At 46.2% G+C, this 18,793-nt stretch overlaps 1 protein-coding gene, 1 non-coding gene and 3 pseudogenes across 3 annotated transcripts; 3 read left to right on the top strand and 2 right to left on the bottom strand.

The window, feature by feature from the left end:
- Window positions 1-694: 694 nt before the first annotated feature.
- On the top strand, window positions 695-4,189 carry LOC125542472 (L-Ala-D/L-amino acid epimerase). The gene is made up of 7 exons (XM_048705518.2): window positions 695-1,350; window positions 1,996-2,106; window positions 2,197-2,413; window positions 2,520-2,853; window positions 3,018-3,079; window positions 3,450-3,526; window positions 3,843-4,189. The coding sequence occupies exons 1-7, from the start codon at window positions 808-810 to the stop codon at window positions 3,846-3,848; spliced, it is 1,350 nt and encodes a 449-aa protein (XP_048561475.2). The 5' UTR covers window positions 695-807; the 3' UTR covers window positions 3,849-4,189.
- Window positions 4,190-9,387: 5,198 nt separating this feature from the next.
- On the top strand, window positions 9,388-9,960 carry LOC147978107 (uncharacterized; annotated as a pseudogene).
- Window positions 9,961-10,831: 871 nt separating this feature from the next.
- On the top strand, window positions 10,832-14,617 carry LOC125528515 (L-Ala-D/L-amino acid epimerase-like; annotated as a pseudogene). Its single transcript, XR_015618021.1, has 7 exons — window positions 10,832-11,783; window positions 12,392-12,502; window positions 12,593-12,809; window positions 12,924-13,258; window positions 13,443-13,504; window positions 13,897-13,973; window positions 14,258-14,617. The product of XR_015618021.1 is annotated as an L-Ala-D/L-amino acid epimerase-like (transcript).
- A 326-nt stretch (window positions 14,618-14,943) lies between these two features.
- Window positions 14,944-15,014, bottom strand: TRNAG-GCC (transfer RNA glycine (anticodon GCC)). Its single transcript has one exon. It is a non-coding gene; the product is annotated as a tRNA-Gly (tRNA).
- Window positions 15,015-17,527: 2,513 nt separating this feature from the next.
- Window positions 17,528-18,308, bottom strand: LOC147978106 (uncharacterized; annotated as a pseudogene).
- Window positions 18,309-18,793: the final 485 nt, after the last annotated feature.

The following is an 18,793-nucleotide window of genomic DNA, read 5'->3' as shown; positions in this document are numbered from 1 at the left end:
CATAGTACTACTACTATAGTGCAAGCTTATCATCAACAAGTAGATCCATACAAAAGTGGTGCCTCCTTGGAGGCCGCAAGGGGCAGATCGCGGTGCTCCAAATGATGGCGAGAATCAATCATTAACTATGAACAAAAAAAGTAATTACTTCTTTTTTTGAGACAATGGGTACGGGCTTGGCACCGAAGAGCCCAGCGGTCTTCATCACGTACGAGTGCCAGTAGTACGAGGGCCCATGCCATGTGCTCAATGTGCTCATCACGAGGACGATCCTCGCGACGAAACAAACAGTCCGCCGAACGCGCATGCACCGTCACCGTGGGTCCCCCAGACGGACGGACTTCTTTTCCCCACGTGGTGGCCACCGCCGCGGCGACCGCCCGGCGTTCCCGCCCCCCACGCCACCGAGCGCTCCGCCGCTCCTCGACGGCATCAACAGCCTCCCTGCCCCGCTGCGTGTGGGCCCCACCGCCGCATGCAGCCACGCCCCGAGCGTCGCGACACCCGGCAGTTCCGTGCCCAGCTGGCACTCGACGCACAGCCGGATCGGCTGACGTGTGGGCCCGCTCCCGTGCACTGCTCCGCCACCTCCAGCTTCTCCTCTCCGTCACGGAGGAGCAGTGGGGATAACCGCGACGGCACCGGCGTGCCACTGACGACGCGGCCCCACGTTGTCAGTGGTCACTGCGCCAACCACTCTGTAAGCCTATATAGAAAGCGGCCGGCAGCTCCTCCCCGGCCGGCCTCCCGCGAATCTCGATCGCTCGTCAACGTCGTCCGAGCCACCGCTTCCCAGCGCTGCCGGCCATGGACGGCTCCATCTCCTCCGCCACATCCTCCTCATCCCCTCTCCGCTTCGCCCAGAAGCCTCCCAGCCCGAGGCCCCTCCTCAACCCCACCCCTCGAGCCACCCACGCCGGCGCCGGCCGCCAGAGAGCCACCCGCCTCCGCGCCATCTCGCCGTCGCCGTCCCAATCCCCTCCGACCCCGCAGCAGCAGCAGCAGCAGCCGATGGAGGCGTTCGGCTTCGACGCCCTCAAGGAGACCTTCTCGGTGGACGTGGCGGCGGCCGAGGCGCGCCCGCTCAACGTGCCGCTCGCCGCGCCCTTCACCATCGCCTCCTCGCGCCTCGACGCCGTCTCCAACGTCGCCGTGCGGGTCGAGCTCTCCAGCGGCGCCGTCGGCTGGGGCGAGGCCCCCGTGCTCCCCTCCGTCACCGCCGAGGACCAGCCCGCCGCGCTCGCCGCCGTCGGACGCGCCTGCGCCGCGCTCGTGGCCGCACGGAGCGCGCCCCTCGGCGCCGTGCTCCAGGACGTCGCCGATGCGCTCCCCGGACACGCCTTCGCATCGGTGAGACATCCACCACACCTGTTTGTCTTCATACTCTTGGCAAGCAATTTTGGTTCAGTTTTCGGTACAATTTTGGAATTTGACAGTTTGAGGAATTCTGCTCCACAAGACAGACTTCAGAGTTTAGAAGTTAGTTCTTTTAGAGGATGTTGATGGAAGGATGGGGAATTGGTTTTGGGGTGCTAGGCCTTGATGTAGATGGAGATCGCCTTTTATGGCTCTGGAGCGATTGAGGATGTTGACCACTGGCTCATGCCCAAAATGAATGATAACTGCATAGAGAAATTTTACCCTAAATAAATAGTCCCTCTGTAAACAAATATAAGAGCGTTTAGATCACTACGGAGGGAGTAGTAATTAAGGGACTCTCAACAAAAGCAAGGAGTAACAAAGAAATACATCCAAAATCAGACAAGTCCTACCTTCAAGGGAAAGTTGGTTCTCAGTTCTTAGATTCTGATCCTTTTAGCCCAGATACAACTGCTTTAATTTCTTCTCTTGGAAATTAGTCAGATATATTATCTGGTTCTCAGTATTTCTCCCACTGATACCAAAAGTGTTTTTTTTTCAATAAAGATACCAAAATTGTTTGGACAAGAGAATCTTCCTCTGATGTGTATTTGCTTGTTCTTTTCTCCAACAAAGGCCAGAGCAGGAGTGGAGATGGCAGTGATTGACGCGGTAGCTAACAGCATCCGCATACCCTTGTGGAGATTATTTGGGGGAGCATCAAACACCGTGACAACAGACATCACAGTATGGTTATCGAAGTATCCTCTGCAGTGGGTTGAGCATGCTTATGTTTGCTTAATCAAAATTGCTAAGTTCATCTCTTTCTGAATTTAGATTCCAATTGTGACCCCAAATGAAGCTGCTCAATTGGCTGCAAAATATCGAGGACAAGGGTTTCAAACTCTGAAGCTCAAAGTAGGGAAAAACTTGAACTCGGACATAGAAGTTCTGAAGGCTATACGGCTAGTCCATCCGGACTGCTCATTTATCTTGGATGCAAATGAAGGGTACACAGCAAACCAAGCAATTGAAGTTCTTGACAGACTGAACGGTTTGTACTCTCACTATGTTCAATCTTTTCACTATTTAATATCTCAGTCAGTGTGATGTTGTATGGTGTTTTTAGTACTATAACTTATTTATTTCATTGGTTTCAGAAATGGGAGTGACTCCTGTACTCTTTGAGCAACCAGTTCATAGAGATGACTGGGAAGGTCTCCGTGATGTTAGCATTGCTGCTATGGAGAAATACAGAGTTGCTGTTGCTGCTGATGAAAGCTGTCGTGGTTTACATGATGCTCAGAAAATTATACATGGAAATCTTGCTCATGTTATTAACATCAAACTGGCAAAGTTGGGGGTTCTTGGAGCCCTCGAAGTAATTGATGCTGCAAGAAAAGCTGGTATTGCACTTATGATCGGTGGTATGGTCGAGACTAGGATTGCCATGGGCTTTGCTGGTCATCTGGCCGCTGGGCTTGGTTGTTTCAGGTTGGTTAATTGTGAAAATTCCCTGCAAAAAGTATTACTCCCTCAGTTCCATAATAAGTGTCGTGATTTTAGTTCAAAATTGAAATGATGGCATGGAGTTCAAACTAGAAATGATGGCTGTCAGACCAGGTGCTTAAATGGTTCTTCTTCCTTTGTGGTTGCAGTTTTATTGACCTGGACACACCTCTTTTATTGTCTGAAGATCCAGTGTACGGTGGCTATGAAGGTATTCTTAGAAAAAATCATGTACATATGCAATTTCCTTTTGTAAATGTGTTACTTTATTCATGTATACTACAGTTATAATTTCAGCTTGTTTTCATGTAATGGCACAGATGTTTCAGTCCATATTGTGAAAAATATGCTGTTACCTGTCAGTTGTTTATTGCTACTATGTATTATTAAGCTGGCATTCCAATGCTTATGTGCTGACATCTCAAAGCAAAATATAGCTCTATTCATGTTTGTTCAAAATCTATTTGTTCTGTTCTTCGCAAGTTATGCTATGGATCTTCAGAGTAATAAATCAATAAAATCAGATTATTTACTCTGCTCTCTGGCCTGTACTTACTGTCTTACTCGACTTCTATTATCAGCTTCTGGACCTGTCTACAAGTTTAAGAATGCTCGAGGCCATGGCGGTTTCCTTCATTTGGACAACAACAATGGATGGGTATGTCATAGCTAACTCAGTAACCGAAATTCCTGAATATATGTTTTGTACTTCTCAACATTCAAAATACTGTGGTCACTTAAAAATATAGCCAGTTGCATACATTGTCTAGAGATGCAGTAAACTTAATTACTTAAATTTGCCTGTCAGATACCTTTACATGGCCTCCCACCTAGTATTACAGATGATCTGGCAACAGGGACTTTGTCCTTCAAAATGAAAATATGCATAAGAGTTGCCGATTGAAAGTAAGGTGTTCTTTAATCTTATTATTGGTACTACGTCTAAACACGCATACGTGTGATTTTTTTTTCAGAAATGAAGATGGTTAACGCCCGCCTTATCCTCCTGGAGGAACTTTATAAAGCATATCAGCTCATTCAGTATAGAGTGTAGAAGTTATCACACCCGACGACAATCATGTGGAACTGAAATGTAACACAATCAATTGTAAGCCATATATAGCGGTAAAGCTCCTGTTTATGTACTGCTGTAAGTCCTGTGAGGCCTATGATATTTGATCAGGCTGTAGATAGATACGTTCAGAAGGCCAGCTCGGCTGGCATTGTTGCTGTAGTGTAGTACAAGCAGTAACTGTTCCCTCAGTGTTCTCCTTTGTATTTTTCTGGAATAAATGAGACTGCCCTTCTTTGAGCTAGCAAAGTTTACTGTGCATTTCCATGTTTCTGAGGCGTCTATCGTCGAATTCTGCGGCATTTGTGCATCAGTGAAAGAGAAGATTTTGTGGACGAGGCTACGAGCATCTCGTTTTGAAGGGTGGGAGGGGATTAGCTCTTGCTAAAGATCAGACCTCTCTTTTGCTAAATTGAAGATTGTGTGATTTCTATAAATGAAATCGAAGAGGATGGCCTCTCTTTTGCTAAAAAAAACTCTTGGTGAAGAAAAATCATGTCCAAATTTGCTTGACAGCATTGTTGTCAGTATCAGAGGCTACGAGCGTCTCGTTTCGATGCGTGAGAGGTGATTTGCTTAGAGGAAACTGTTTTTTGATAAAAGGCATTTCATTTAATTGAGATATCGAGGTGATATAGTCGCACTAAAAGAACACCCGGCCTCTGCATAATCAGATGCACACAGCCAATAAATCCAAGGTCCGAAAAGCAACAAAAAAAGAAAGAGCGCTAAAAAGAAACATAAATCCAGCCTATGACGTGGCCGATCCTATCCGAAGATCACACCCCATCCATGGAGGTAGAAAGCCTCCCTGGCCGAACGCTACAGCCGCATAGACGCCATCATAAAAAGGTCTCTGTCCTCCAGCCTGAGCCATCGCGTACATATATGAATAAGCTGCATAGGAGATGAAACACATTTATTATTAAAAACCACATCATTCCTGGTAAGTCACAATGCCCAGTATAAGGCAGCTACCCCCACAAGAATGTGTGCAGAAAATTGTTTTTGAATTCCCCTCAACCAGTTGCCAAACATATTACGTGCACTTCGTGGGGTATAGATTTGAAGCAATGTGAACTATGGCCCAAACAGACCGAGCAAACTTACACTCAAAAAATAAGTGTCTAATAGACTCGTCATGTTGGCAGAAGACACATTTTGTGCTACCCTGCCAGTTGCGTCGTGCCAAATTATCTCTAGTTAAGATGACCCCTTTATTTAGAAACCAGAGGAATATCCTCACTCTCAGAGGTATTTTGAGCTTCCACAATTTCCTGTTATCAACCGGAACCTCGCTATGAACCAGTGCATCATACATGGACTTGACTGAAAACTTGCCATTCTGATGCAATCTCCGTCCGAAAATGTCCGATTCACCTGACAGCTGAATGACCTCTAGTCGTATGAGTAATTCATTCCATGCTGCCAGGCGAGGTCCTAAAAGATCGCTGCGGAAATAAATATCCGAGTTTTCTTGTCCCAAAACTTGTTTGATCGTGACAAATTTATGCCTGACAGTCTTGTACAAGTTGGGGTATTGCACATTGAGAGGGGTGTTACCTAGCCAGGTGTCCTCCCAGAATCGGACCTGCGATCCGTCTCTAACCAAGAAAGTACCAAATTGGAAAAGAATTCCTTAGCCTTCATCACCCCACTCCAAAAATGTGAATCGTCGGGTCTCCAATAAACTTGAGAAATGGCTTTGGATCCGACGTACTTGTTACGAATGATCTCCTGCCAAACTCCATTCTCAGTGAGTAGTTTGTACACCCATTTGCTGAGTAGAGCAATGTTTTTAATCTCAAGGTCTTGGATTCCAAGTCCCCCTTGACTTTTAGGTCGACATAATACATTCCACCTAGCCAGTCGATATTTCTTGGTTTCATTATCACTTTGCCTGAAAAATCTGGATCTGAAGTAATCTAAGCGCTGAAGAACCCCTTTAGGTAGGTGGAAGAATGACAGCATGTATAACACCATATTACTGAGGACAGAATTAATCAAAATTAACCGACCTCCATAAGACAAGAGTTTGGACTTCCAATTGGCTAGACGTTTCTCAAGTCTCTCTTCCACATACTTCCACTCAGCTATAGTTAAGCGCCGATAGTGAATGAGTATCCCTAGATACCGAATTGGGAATTGCCCGAGTTGGCAGCCAAAAATGTCAGCATACTCAGGTGCAGATTCTGCAGCATCTTCGAAGCAAAAAAGTTCACTCTTATGAAAATTAATTTTGAGACCAGAAAGTTTCTTAAGAACACATAAAAGCAACTTGAGGTTTCTTGCTTTCTCTAGATCATGATCCATGAACAAAATTGTGTCATCCGCATATTGTAGAATAGATAAGCCTTCTTCTGCTAGATGAGGAATAACACCTCTGACTTATGGGCTACAGTGTTAAATAAAATAGGAGATGCGGGGTCCCCTTGGCGAAGCCCCTTCCTGGTCTGAAAGTAGTTGCCAACATCGTCATTAACCTTGATGGCCACGCTCCCTTCGGACACAAAACTCTCTACCCAACGACACCATTTTTGCGAAAACCCCTTCATACGCAAGGTTTGCAACAGAAAGGGCCATTTAACTTTATCATAGGCTTTTTCAAAGTCTATTTTAAGGATAACTCCATGCAACTTTTTACGGTGAAGCTCATGTATAGTTTCATGCAGTACAACAACTCCATCTAGTATGTTGCGTCCTTGCAAAAATGTTGTTTGGGTGGGTTTGACCACATGGTCAGCCACCCCGTTCAACCGATTAGTTGCAACTTTAGTAAAAATAATTAAAGCTTACGTTTAGGAGACAAATCGGTCTATATTGTTGAATGCAACTAGCCTCCTTAGTCTTAGGTAAAAGGATGATTTCCCCATAGTTTAAACGGGAAATGTCAAGGTCCTCAGCATTTAGTTCATTAAACAACCGAACCAGGTCCGACTTGATCATATCCCAGAAACATTGATAAAACTCCACAGGAAAACCATCCGGACCTGGAGCCTTGTTGTGTTCCATCTGAAACACCGCGGTTCGAATTTCCTCCTCGGAGAATGGGGAGGTTAGGAATTCATTTTCCGCTTCTGAAACTTGAGGGATGTCATGAGTAATAGACTCGTCCATCTCAAGAGATGTATCAGTTGACGGGCCAAAAAGTTCTTTGTAATACTTAGTAATAAAGCTTCTGAGAGGTACGTCCCCCTCGATGCGGCCCTCATCCTGATCTAGAGCTAATATACGTTTCTTTCTATGTCTATCATTGGCGAGCATTTGAAAGTATTTTGTATTATCATCACCTAGAACGAGCGAGTCCGCCTTGCAACGTTGGTACCATTTAATCTCCTGCTCGCGTAATAGGCGAGCAATCTGCTCATTGAAATTGCTTTTTTGCTCAATCTCCTCAGCAGAAAGAGGCCGCACCTCCGCAATTTTATCAAGAGTATCAATTAAGGTAGATAGTCGCAATTTAAATCGGCCTTTCTTAAAGAGCTGTCTATCCAAAATCGGTTAACAATGGAGCGTGATCCGATAAGGACTCAATTCTTTCTAGGGCCCGTACCGAGGCTAGGGGATATTTATATTCCCAGTCGGTGGTAACGAGAACCCGGTCAAGTTTTTCAAAAGTTGTATTTACCCGGTTATTGGCCCAGGTATACTGACGACCAGACATGGTGAGTTCCCGCAGGTCCAGGCTGTCAATAACAACATTGAAGAGGAATGGCCACCTAGTGTCAAACCGGTCATTTTTTTCCTGCTGATATCTAAGAATATTGAAATCTCCCCCCCCCCCGATTAACATGGGATGGGGATTTTCTCGGCAAGTATTAACAAGTTCTTTAAGAAAGGCCGACTTGAATTCCTCCTGAGCGGCGCCATATACAGCCACCAGACTCCAGAGGAAGTTGTCTGACTTATTTCGAAGGTGAAATTTGATATGATATTCCCCCTTCGAAGTGGACAAAAGTTCCAAATATGTGGAATGGATGCCTAGCAAAATACCCCCTGACCTCCCAGACGGTGGTAAGATGTGCCATTCGTAATCATAACCACATGAAAGGTGGTCAAGATCACGTGTTGGGAAGTCGCGTTTGCTAGACTCGGTGATAGCTAAAAAATCCAATGGATGATCCTTCACACAATCGGCAATATGTTTGTGTTTAGCCAAGTCACCAAGACCTCTACTATTCCAAAACATTTTTCTCATGACAAACCAAATTTTTTGTTTGGAGACCTTTGCCATTTTAGACTTGCGCCCCTTTTTGTTTGCTGAATTAGACTTGTTCTTTCATACTGACGCGACAAGCTCAAATAGCATAGTGTCACGCACAGTATCATCCAAGTCTACTTCAGTCGTGTCTTTAACCAGATGGGACAGGAGCTTGCCTTCATGATTGGCATCAGCATCTTCGTCCTCCTCATCTGACACGAGGGGGTCTACTAACGTGTGCAACCTAGGAGCAACCGTAAGCCGGTCGAACTCCACTTGCTTAAGAGCCCTAACAGAAAAATCTACCGCTTTGTCATTACGTCCTAATGAAACTCCCAGGCTAGTCATATTTGAAGCTACTCTGGATTTACAAAAGACAAAAAGGATTTATGCGATGATGTACATTCGATGTCGAGGTTGCGAGAAGCTGTCCTACGCATGGCCTTCGTCAACGAATCCTCGTCAGTTGGTGTGGAGCCATCAGCACTGGCGGAGTGCCGCCCGCTGCGCCGCAGCAGCGTGGGGGTGGAGTCAGCTACCACGGCTGACCCGGAGACCCCTAGTGGCGGAGTAGTTGGACGAGGCGACAAAGAAGAAGACCGCGAGGGCTGCGTGTGGCCCTCCATGTCCGCAAACTCCCCTAGCGCTGAACCCACTCCTGGTGTCGAAGGTGCCGAGGACAGGGCCCGCAACTCCGCCATCGTGAACTCATGGTCTGCCTGAACTGACGGAGAGAAATCACTCCCCGCCGGGTAGGAGACTCGGGTGTGGGCGAAGAGGATGCTGACGAGGCGATCGTAGAAGGTTCCATCGGTGCCACCCCGAGAAGCTGAGATCGCTTCGGACCACCACCCCCAGCGCTAGAAGGTAGCGCCACGGGATGAGAAGTATGAGGCGGTGTCGAAGATGGGGATACAGTCCCCGAGGCGGGAGCCGGCTTGGCGATGGCCGGCTGTGACGCAACCGCAAGTGCCGGTGATACCATGGCCAACGGTGGAGATCCCTGCAGCAATGGAGAAACTGTCTTGGTAGGCAAACTTCTATGTGAGTTTGGAAATGTCTTGGTAGGAAATTTTTTGAAATTACTACGTTCCCCAACATTATGTTCATGAACCCTATTTGATATTTCTAGATAATAAAAGTTAGGTTTATAATTTTTGATCACATGATGAATCCTAGGTTTAGATTTTTTTCAAGGCGATGAACCTTTGTGTGATTAATCTATATGTTTAGGTACGGAAGCTTGGAGCAAGCACCGCCGACTCCATCACCGCCCGCTCCTCCCACTCCTCTCCAGCACATTCAGTCGAAGATGCCGCTCCCGTACATGTACGAGACCTTCCCCGAGCTGTTGCAGCCGGTGGGATCTGTCTCAGACGAGGTCCTAGAGGCTACGAGGGCAAAGCGGTGGCACGAGAGGGCAGAGCGGATCCTCGACGATGTCATGGCTTGGTCGCAGAGCGTGAAGGAATGGAAGAAAGTGAAGGCAGAGATGGAGGCAGATCCAAGTATCTGGCGTGTCCGCCGAGAAGCATGCAATGAAGTTGCGTAGAAGCACGCCAACTATCTCCTGCGCAATTTGGGCCGGAGAATCTACTTCGAGAGCAATGCGGAGGAGAGAGCCAGGATGCCGCCCCCAAGTGCATCTGCGTTTGATATCATCAACTGGGGAAGAGCGGAGGTGAAAACTCCAACGGGCAGGGCAAGGTGGAAGTGCGTGAACAGTCGGATGCCAACCAGCGTTCCGCCTCCGCCTGAACCGGTGGATCCGCTGCCATTTCTTTCTCCACGGCCTGGGCTAACATACGAGGAGCTCTGAAAATGATGATGTCTGCCCGCTCTTCGAACTTGTCTGAAAATCATCCTATTAATTTGTCTTGTGTCTTTCAATTATGTTCTTGATGAATAATGAAACTATGTGCCTCTTGTAATGCCTTGTGCCTTTCAATTATGCTCTCAATGAATATGAAACTATGTGCTGTCAAATTCAGTTTTTTCATTAGTTTGACTGTCAAATTCAATTTGAACATTAAGTTAACTTCATGCCATTTGTTCTTGTCAATATGAGTATAGTTTCATGGTAAAAGAAATGAGTATATACTTTCATGTAAAAAAGAGCATAGTTTCTTCGTTTGACATGTCTATATACTTCAAATTTTATTAATGTGTATGTGATGCCTAAGTCTAATTGTTTGAGATCTGTTTTTTAGCTCTATATCATTGCTATGATATTGATTTTGAAAAGAAGCAAGCAATTAAACTTGAAACCATAAAACACTATGACCCTACCGCCATCATACAACCTATCGACAAGATCCCTGTCGGTAGGGTGAACCTACTGCTAGGACACTTCGATATTTCGTTACAGAAACTTTTCGAGACAAAAATCCAGCCACCACCTATTGTCAGGGGTTCTGGCGGTAGGGTTAGACAGGCTACCGCCAGGATCCCTGACGGTAGGATACTTATCCACGTCAGTTCGGGCAAACGGCTAGCATTCCCCCCGTCGCACTCTACCGTCAGAGACTTTGGCGGTAGCCTGTCTAACCCTACCGCCACAACCCTTGACGGTAGCGAAAGGGTTCAAATCTCGAAATTCTTTTCAACAGAGACCAGATCCTGAATTTCTATGCTGAGAAGGGTTAAAATACGAAGTTTTGCCACAATCGTCTGCCGAATCGTCGGCGGTGCTCACCGACGGGTGGTCCCCCCGATGGACGGACGGGCTACTTCTTCTGTCCACGTGCCGACCACCGCCGCGGCGACTCCTCGGCGATCCCGCTCTGCTGCAGCTGCTCCTCGACGGCATCGCCAGCCCAGCCCCTCTGCCCCGCTGCGTCTGGGCCCCATCGCCGCATGCAGCCACCGAACAGTTCCGTGCTCAGCTGACACGTGGGCCCGCTCCCGTGCGCTGCTCCGCCACCTCCCCGTCACGGAGCAGTGGAGATGCCAGCGACGGCCACCGGCGACGCGGCCCCACCCTGTCAGTCGCCACTGCGCCAACCACTCTATCTACATAGAAAGCGGCCGGCAGCTCCTCCTCGGCCGGCCTCCCGCGAATCGAGCCACCGCTTCCCAGCGCTGTCAACGTCGGCCTCACGGAGCAGTTGTCAACGTCGACCGAGCCACCGCTTCCCAGCGCTGCCGGCCATGGACGCCTCCACCACATCCTCCTCATCCCCTCTCTGCTTCGCCCACAAACCTTCCTACCCGAGGCCACTCCTCAACCCCACCCCACGCGTCGCCCGCCTCCGCGGCATCTCGCCGTCGCCGTCGCCGTCCCCACCGACGCCGCAGCAGCCAATGGAGGCGTTCGGCTTCGACGCGCTCAAGGAGACCTTCTCGGTGGACGTGGCGGCGGCCGAGGCGCGCCCGCTCAACGTGCCGCTCGCCGCGCCCTTCACCATCGCCTCCTCGCGCCTCGAGGCCGTCGCCAACGTCGCCGTGCGGGTCGAGCTCTCCAGCGGCGCCGTCGGCTGGGGCGAGGCCCCGGTCCACCACCCCGTCACCGCAGAGGACCAGCCCACCGCGCTCGCCGCCGCCGGACGCGCCTGCGCCGCGCTCGTGGCCGCCCGGAGCGCGCCCCTCGGCGCGGTGCTCCAGGACGTCGCCGATGCGCTCCCCGGACACACCTTCGCATCGGTGAGACATCCATCCACACCCATTCTGCTTGCCCATCCTAATCTTGCCCACCCATCTTGTTCAGTCTTCATACGGAGTTTGACAGTTTGAGGAGTTCTCCACCACAAGACAGTGGAGGGATTCGCTTTGAGTCTTCAGAGTTTCCAAGTCACTTCTTTTAGCTGATGTTGATGGAAGGATGGGGAATTGGAGTTTGAATGCTAGGCCTTGATGTAGATGGAGGTCGCCCTGATATAGCTCTGACCTCTGAACCGATTGAGGTGGTTGACAACTGGATCATGCCCTGATCCCAAATGAATGACAATTTCGCACTCAGAATCTACTTTTAACAACACCTGATACCATAAAAGGTAATTAAGGGACTCTGAACACAAGCCAGCAATAACAAAGATTTTACATCTAAAATCAGGGAAGGCCTACCTTCAAGCTGAAAGTTGGTTCTCAGTTCTTAGAGTTTGATCCTTTTGGTGCACATACAACTGCTTAATTGTTTCTCTTGGAACTTGGTCAAATGTATCATCTTCATTTTTCTTTTCATGATTTCAGAAGTGTTTGGACACAAGAATCTTCCCCTGATGTGTATTTACTTGTTCTTTTCTCCAACAAAGGCCAGAGCAGGAGTGGAGATGGCAGTGATTGACGCGGTAGCTAACACCATCCGCATACCCTTGTGGAGATTATTTGGGGGAGCATCAAACACTGTGACAACAGCCATGACGGTATGGTTATCAAAGTATTCTCTTCAGTGGGTCCAGCATCCCTACGTTTGCGTCATCAAAATTGCTAAGTTCATCTATTTCTGAATTTAGATTCCAATTGTGGCCCCAAATGAAGCCGCTCAATTGGCTGCAAAATATCAGGGACAAGGGTTTCAAACTCTGAAGCTCAAAGTAGGGAAAAACTTGAACTCAGACATAGAAGTTCTGAAGACTATACGGCTTGTCCATCCGGACTGCTCATTTATCTTGGATGCAAATGGAGGGTACACAGCAAACCAAGCAATTGAAGTTCTTGACAGACTAAACGGTGTGTACTCTCACTATGTTCAATCTTTTCACTCTTTAATATCTCAGTCAGTGTGACGCTGTATGGTATCTGTACTTCTGTAGTACTGTATCTTATTTATTTCATTGGTTTCAGAAATGGGAGTGACTCCTGTACTCTTTGAGCAACCAGTTCATAGAGATGACTGGGAAGGTCTCCGTGAAGTTAGCATTGCTGCTATGGAGAAATATAGAGTTGCTGTTGCTGCTGATGAAAGCTGTCGTGGTTTACATGATGCTCAGAAAATTATACATGGAAATCTTGCTCATGTTATTAACACCAAACTGGCAAAGTTGGGTGGTTCTTGGAGCCCTCGAAGTAATCGATGCTGCAAGAAAAGCTGGTATTGCACTTATGATTGGTGGTATGGTCGAGACTAGGATTGCCATGGGCTTTGCTGGTCATCTCGCCGCTGGGCTTGATTGTTTCAGGTTGGTTAATTGTGCAAATTCCCTGCAAACTAGATTACTTGTGAAAACTGAAAAGTAGAAAAGTATTTTACAACTCAAGACAATATCACTAGGAAGTTCAAACTAGAAATGATGGCATGAAGTTTCAGACCTTATGTCTATCAGACTAGGTGCTTAAATGGTTCTTCTTCTCTTGTGGTTGCAGTTTTATTGACCTGGACACACCTCTTCTATTGTCCGAAGATCCAGTGTATGGTGGCTATGAAGGTATTCTTACACAAAATCCTGTACAGCTGCAATTTCCTTTTTGTAAATGTGTTACTTATTCATATACACCGTTATACTTTCAGTTTGTTTTCATGCAATGCCACAGATGTCTCTCTCCAAGATTTCGTTTTCGGAAACCACTCCATATTGTGAAAAATATGCTGTTACTTGTCAGTTATTTATCGCTACTAAGAATTATTAAGCTATCATTTCGATGCTTATGTCCTGATATCTCAAAGCAAAATACTGCTCTATTCATGTTTGTTCAAAATCTATTGTTCTCTTCTTCGCAAGCTATGCTATGGATCTTCAGAGTAATAAATCAATATAATCAGATTATTGTCTCTGCTCTCTGGCCTGTACTTGCTGTCTTACTCGACTTCTATTATCAGCTTCTGGACCTGTCTACAAGTTTAAGAATGCTCGAGGCCATGGCGGTTTCCTTCATTTGGACAACAATAATGGATGGGTATGTCACAGCTCACTCACAAACCGCCGTTTCCTGTAGATATTGTTTGTACTTCTCAACATTAAAAATATTGTTGTCTCCTAAAAATATAGCCAGTTGCAAGCATTGTCTAGAGCTGCAGTAAACTTAAATTTGCCTGTCAGATACCTTTACATGGCCTGTCACCTAGTATTACATATGATCTGACAACAGGGACTTTGTCCTTAAAAATGAAATACGCGTAAGAGTTGCCTATTGAAAGTAACGTGTTCTTTAATCTTATTACTGGTACTATGTCTAAACAGGTATACATGTGATTATTTTTTCCAGAAATGAAGATCGTTAACGCCCGCCTTATCCTCCAGGAGGAACTTTATAAAGCATATCAGCGCATTCAGTATAGAGTGTAGAAGTGATCACACCCGGCGACTATCGTGTGGAACCGAAATGTAACACAATCAATTGTAAGCTATATATGTACTGCTGTAAGTCCTGTGAGGCCTATAGTATTTGATCAGGCTGTAGATAGATACGTTCAGAAGGCCAGCTCGGCTGGCATTGTTGCTGTAGTGTAGTACAAGCAGTAACTGTTCCCGCAGTGTTCTCCTTTGTATTTTTCTGGAATAAATGAGACTGCCCTTTGAGCTAGCAAAGTTTACTGTGCATTTCCATGTTTCTGAGGCGTCTATCGTCGAATTCTGCGGCATTTGTGCATCAGTGAAAGAGAAGATTTTGTGGACGAGGCTACGAGCATCTAGTTTCGAAGGGTGAGAGGGGATTAATAGCTCCGGCTGAAGATCAGACCATGTGATTTCTATATATGAAATCGGAGAGGGAGGCCTCTATTTTGCCCAAAAAAGAAATAGTTATTGCTGAAGAAAGAGCACACAATTTTGCTTAAACAGCACTGTGTAACAGCTAAAAGGGGAAACTGTAAAGTAGCAAATTATCAGCCAAAAAAGAAGGGGAAAAGATAAAACAAAAGAAGAATTGCACCAGCCGGGAATCGAACCCGGGTCTGTACCGTGGCAGGGTACTATTCTACCACTAGACCACTGGTGCTGTGTTGAAAGAAAATAAATTATAGCCTATAATATTTGTGCTTTCGACAAGATCTGGTTGGTCGACGAGTACGACCGGTGGCCCACCGCACTCTCCGCCGAATCAATCTTGTCTTGGGCCCTCAGCCGACACCTATTATGCATGGGCCGGCGGTAGTAAGAAGGTGCTTGGATGTTGGAAAGTTCAACCATGTTGTGGATTTTTGGGGCACCTCATTTTATATAGTTTATTAAAAATCATATCTAAAGTTTCAGAAAATTCGGAAAAGAATTTTACATGATCATATACGTGTATATTATACATGTGTAAAGTCAATAAGTCTGAGAGCTACAGGAAGTAATTGTTCATCATCACATGACAGTCATGCGACTTCATGTTGTTAAACCTTCCTTTTTCGAGTCAAGATACCTGCATATGAGTCCTGAGTAGCCGGAAGGAACTTTCATGCCGTCGAGGCATTTGAAAACTTGATAAAGTTCATCCTCGTCGAGAGTGAAGCAAGCTGGGGGGGGGGGGGGGGGTGCAATAATCATCTTTGGTTTTGGACACAGTTTTGCCCTTGGCTGACTTGTTGCCTTTGACCCTTGCCTTCTTGGTTTTAATGGATGAGGGTTGACGCTCTTCCCTAATATTGATATCTTTCAAGACTTGTCTTGCCCTCGGACCATCTGTACTCTTTTCTGAAAAAGGGGAGAGCTCCCTATTCCTAGTTCTCCTGTAACTGGATTCCCCGGAAGCGGAACGAAAAGAGTTTTCCATGAGATGGTAAATGAAAATGATTAGTCTCAAAAAAGTAAGTCGAAGATAGAAGAGCCTAGATTCCAAATGAAGAAATGGAAACTCGAAAAGGATCCTTCTAATTCTCAAAGAATGAGGGGAAAACAAGTTCATAGTAACAGGTGGCCGTTGAGCTCCTAGTTTGACTGTTGGTGCCAGACTACAAATGGATACAAATTGACCTTGTGGATCCGATGATACCACGCCTGGGAGACTTTAAGAAGAATAAGAAGAAGAAGGCAGATTCAATTCTTCAAGTCAAAGTCAAGGGCTACTTTTATAAAGGCTAAAATCACTTATTTTTTGGCTTTGTGACCCCTCCAAACAAAATATTTACTTGTTACTAATAAAAACTCAAAAAGTTTAGCCTACGGCAGGTCCGCCAGAAAAACTCAAAAGAGAAAGAAGGCGGAATATTCAAACAGTGTGCCAAGCAAACTCTTGCACACATTTTTTGTGATATACATCATATCAAGAGAATGGGGCGTACTGAGTAGTTCCCAATACTGCAAGCCCTAGAAAACAGACTTCCTTTTCCATACTTTTAGCGGTATTTTCTCAGAGGACTTCTTTCTTTTCTTTCCTGGCTTAGGGAAATCTTCCCAATTCATTAACATTTTCATAATTTCTTCTCCAGACCTCTTATGTGGTGGCCCTCGGGTAGTCCTGGCCATCTCAGGCCCGGCCCTGTCGGCCCACCCAGGCCCAGCCCTAAAATCCAGGGCCTAGGCCCGATGGCTTTTCCGTGGGCCGGGCTTGGGCCTGAGTTTTGAGCCCACCAGCAGAGCCTGGATGGGCTTGGACTTGGCATATTGGCATTTTAAGGAAGAGGCCCGGCCCACGGCCCTAAGCCCTAAGGGCTTTTCAGGGCTTTTTACCAGATGGGCCGGGCTTGGGCTTGAAAAGTAGGCCCAATGGTAGGGCCTGGGAGGGCCTGGGCCTCAGTTTTTTGCCATGGGCTTTTTTAGGCCCGGCCCAAGCCCGGCCCGGCCCGGCCCATGGCCAGATATACCCTCGGGTCTCATTAGTGTTGTCAAACAGATCTCCACGAGTTCTCCACTCGTCCTCTTTGTCAAGCCACCTTCTATGGCCCATGAACACTGTTTTGCTACTGCCCTTTTTTGATAGCTGCCGAAAAGATGTTCCATCCATACATTTAACACAACCGCAGTGTCCATGGCATGCCCGACCGAAGATATATCTGTAACCCATAGTCATGAATGGTCATGACCAATGCTGCTCTCATGTGTAAATAATTTCCTGTGCTAGCATCCCAGGTTTGACCCCTTCGGGCTTCCATAATATTTCTAACTCCTCCTTCAACAGCTCAAGATATGTGTTGATATCATTGCCAGGTTGGACTGACCCTTGAATTAGCATAACCATGTGTATGTACTTTTGTTTCGTACAAAGCCAGGGAGGGAGGTTGTATATCCATACAAATATGGGCCATGTACTATGTGTGCTACTCTGTTTGCCAAATGGATTTAGTCCATCACTACTGACACCCAACCTAGGGGTTTCTTGGTTTTGCTGTGAATTCTGGTTCTAAACTGTCCAGTGCTTTCCACTGACAACTATCTGCAATATATCTCAGAATGCCAACACTTTTAGACATTCTAGTCTTGTGCCAACTCATGTTCTTTGTTTCCTTCGGGTCAGCGAAATAACGCTACAAGCGAGGAATGAATGGAAGGTACCATACAACCTTTAGGTTCCTTCTCTCTGGGCTTGTATCAGGGTTCGTTGCAAGTTGGACACTCTATTTTGTTCTCATACTCATTCCAATATAAGATGCAATCGTTTAAGCATATGTGATATCTTACGTGTAGCAAATTACGCAGGCACACGATCTTCTCTGCCTCATCGACACTACGAGGAAACAAATTCCCCTTGGGCAAAACTTTATAAATATTCCAATGTAGCATCCAGACTTGCATGTGTGTTCTTGAATCTTGCATTGATGTCCTGAAGTTTGAGCGTGACGTGCATGCGGGTGTGCTCGGGATCGCAACCTTCATACAGTGGAGTTTTCATGTATAATTCCATTTGCGCCAACTTTAGAGCCTCTTTAATAGTAGCTCTCTTGGTTGTCATCTACTTCTGAAGGAGATATTTAACATGAGGATCTTGTAGCATTGTAGCCAACGACATATCCTGCGTAACAGTCTCATGATCCTCTTCATGTTCGGGGTGGCATTTCATCATTTTCTCCTCCATGGGCATGTTCATAGTTTCCTCCTTTTGGTAGCTCTACTTCATCGACAGAGTTTTCCGCATCATTGTTTCCTCCTTCTTCATCGCTAAAATTCTCCTCACCATGCTTTGTCCATCGTGTATAATCTGCAACAAAATCGTGACGGAGCAAGTGTGCCAGCATGTTGCCTTCGAACGGGTTGTGCAAAACTTCATTTTGCATGTCGAACATGGACAAAATATCTGCACTTCACCCTTTTGTATCATATTTTCCACCGCAAAATTGAGAAAGCCCTTCACATTTTGATCCATATTGAATCTTTCGATAGATCAAGCAGCGCTGCAAAGGTAAAAGTACAAAAATAATTACATATATTACCAATGATGGCATAAAAATCGGCATGACCTTTGCTAAAAAAAGGGACATATTGAGTGCCAAAATTTTGATGAAATGAAAATGAACCAACGTTTCGCCAAAACATTGGCAAGTCTCTAGACATTGCATGCAAAATGAAACATCGCATGAGACAATAATTCGCGACCAATGCAATTTCTATAGATAGCAACTAATGACACACACATCCATCACATATCCACCCATATGCGCATGCATCATATATATGCACATAAATTAACGAGAAGTTTTTATCTATTTTACCTCATCAAAGGTGCGGGAGCGGGGGCGACCGTACCTAAGTTGAAGGCACCATTAATGAAGTGTGGTGGAAATTTTAATGCAAGTGTGTGTGTTTGAGTAGGTGGAGAATGTTGGGGAACGCAGTAATTTCAAAAAAATTCCTACGCAC

The sequence above is a fragment of the Triticum urartu genome, chromosome 3A, assembly GCF_056163025.1.
Source record: "Triticum urartu cultivar PI428250 chromosome 3A, HENAU_Tu73, whole genome shotgun sequence".
NCBI classification, from domain to species: Eukaryota; Viridiplantae; Streptophyta; class Magnoliopsida; order Poales; family Poaceae; genus Triticum; species Triticum urartu.
Note: the sequence above shows the minus strand (reverse complement) of the source record. Positions and strands in the feature narration are given on the sequence as shown.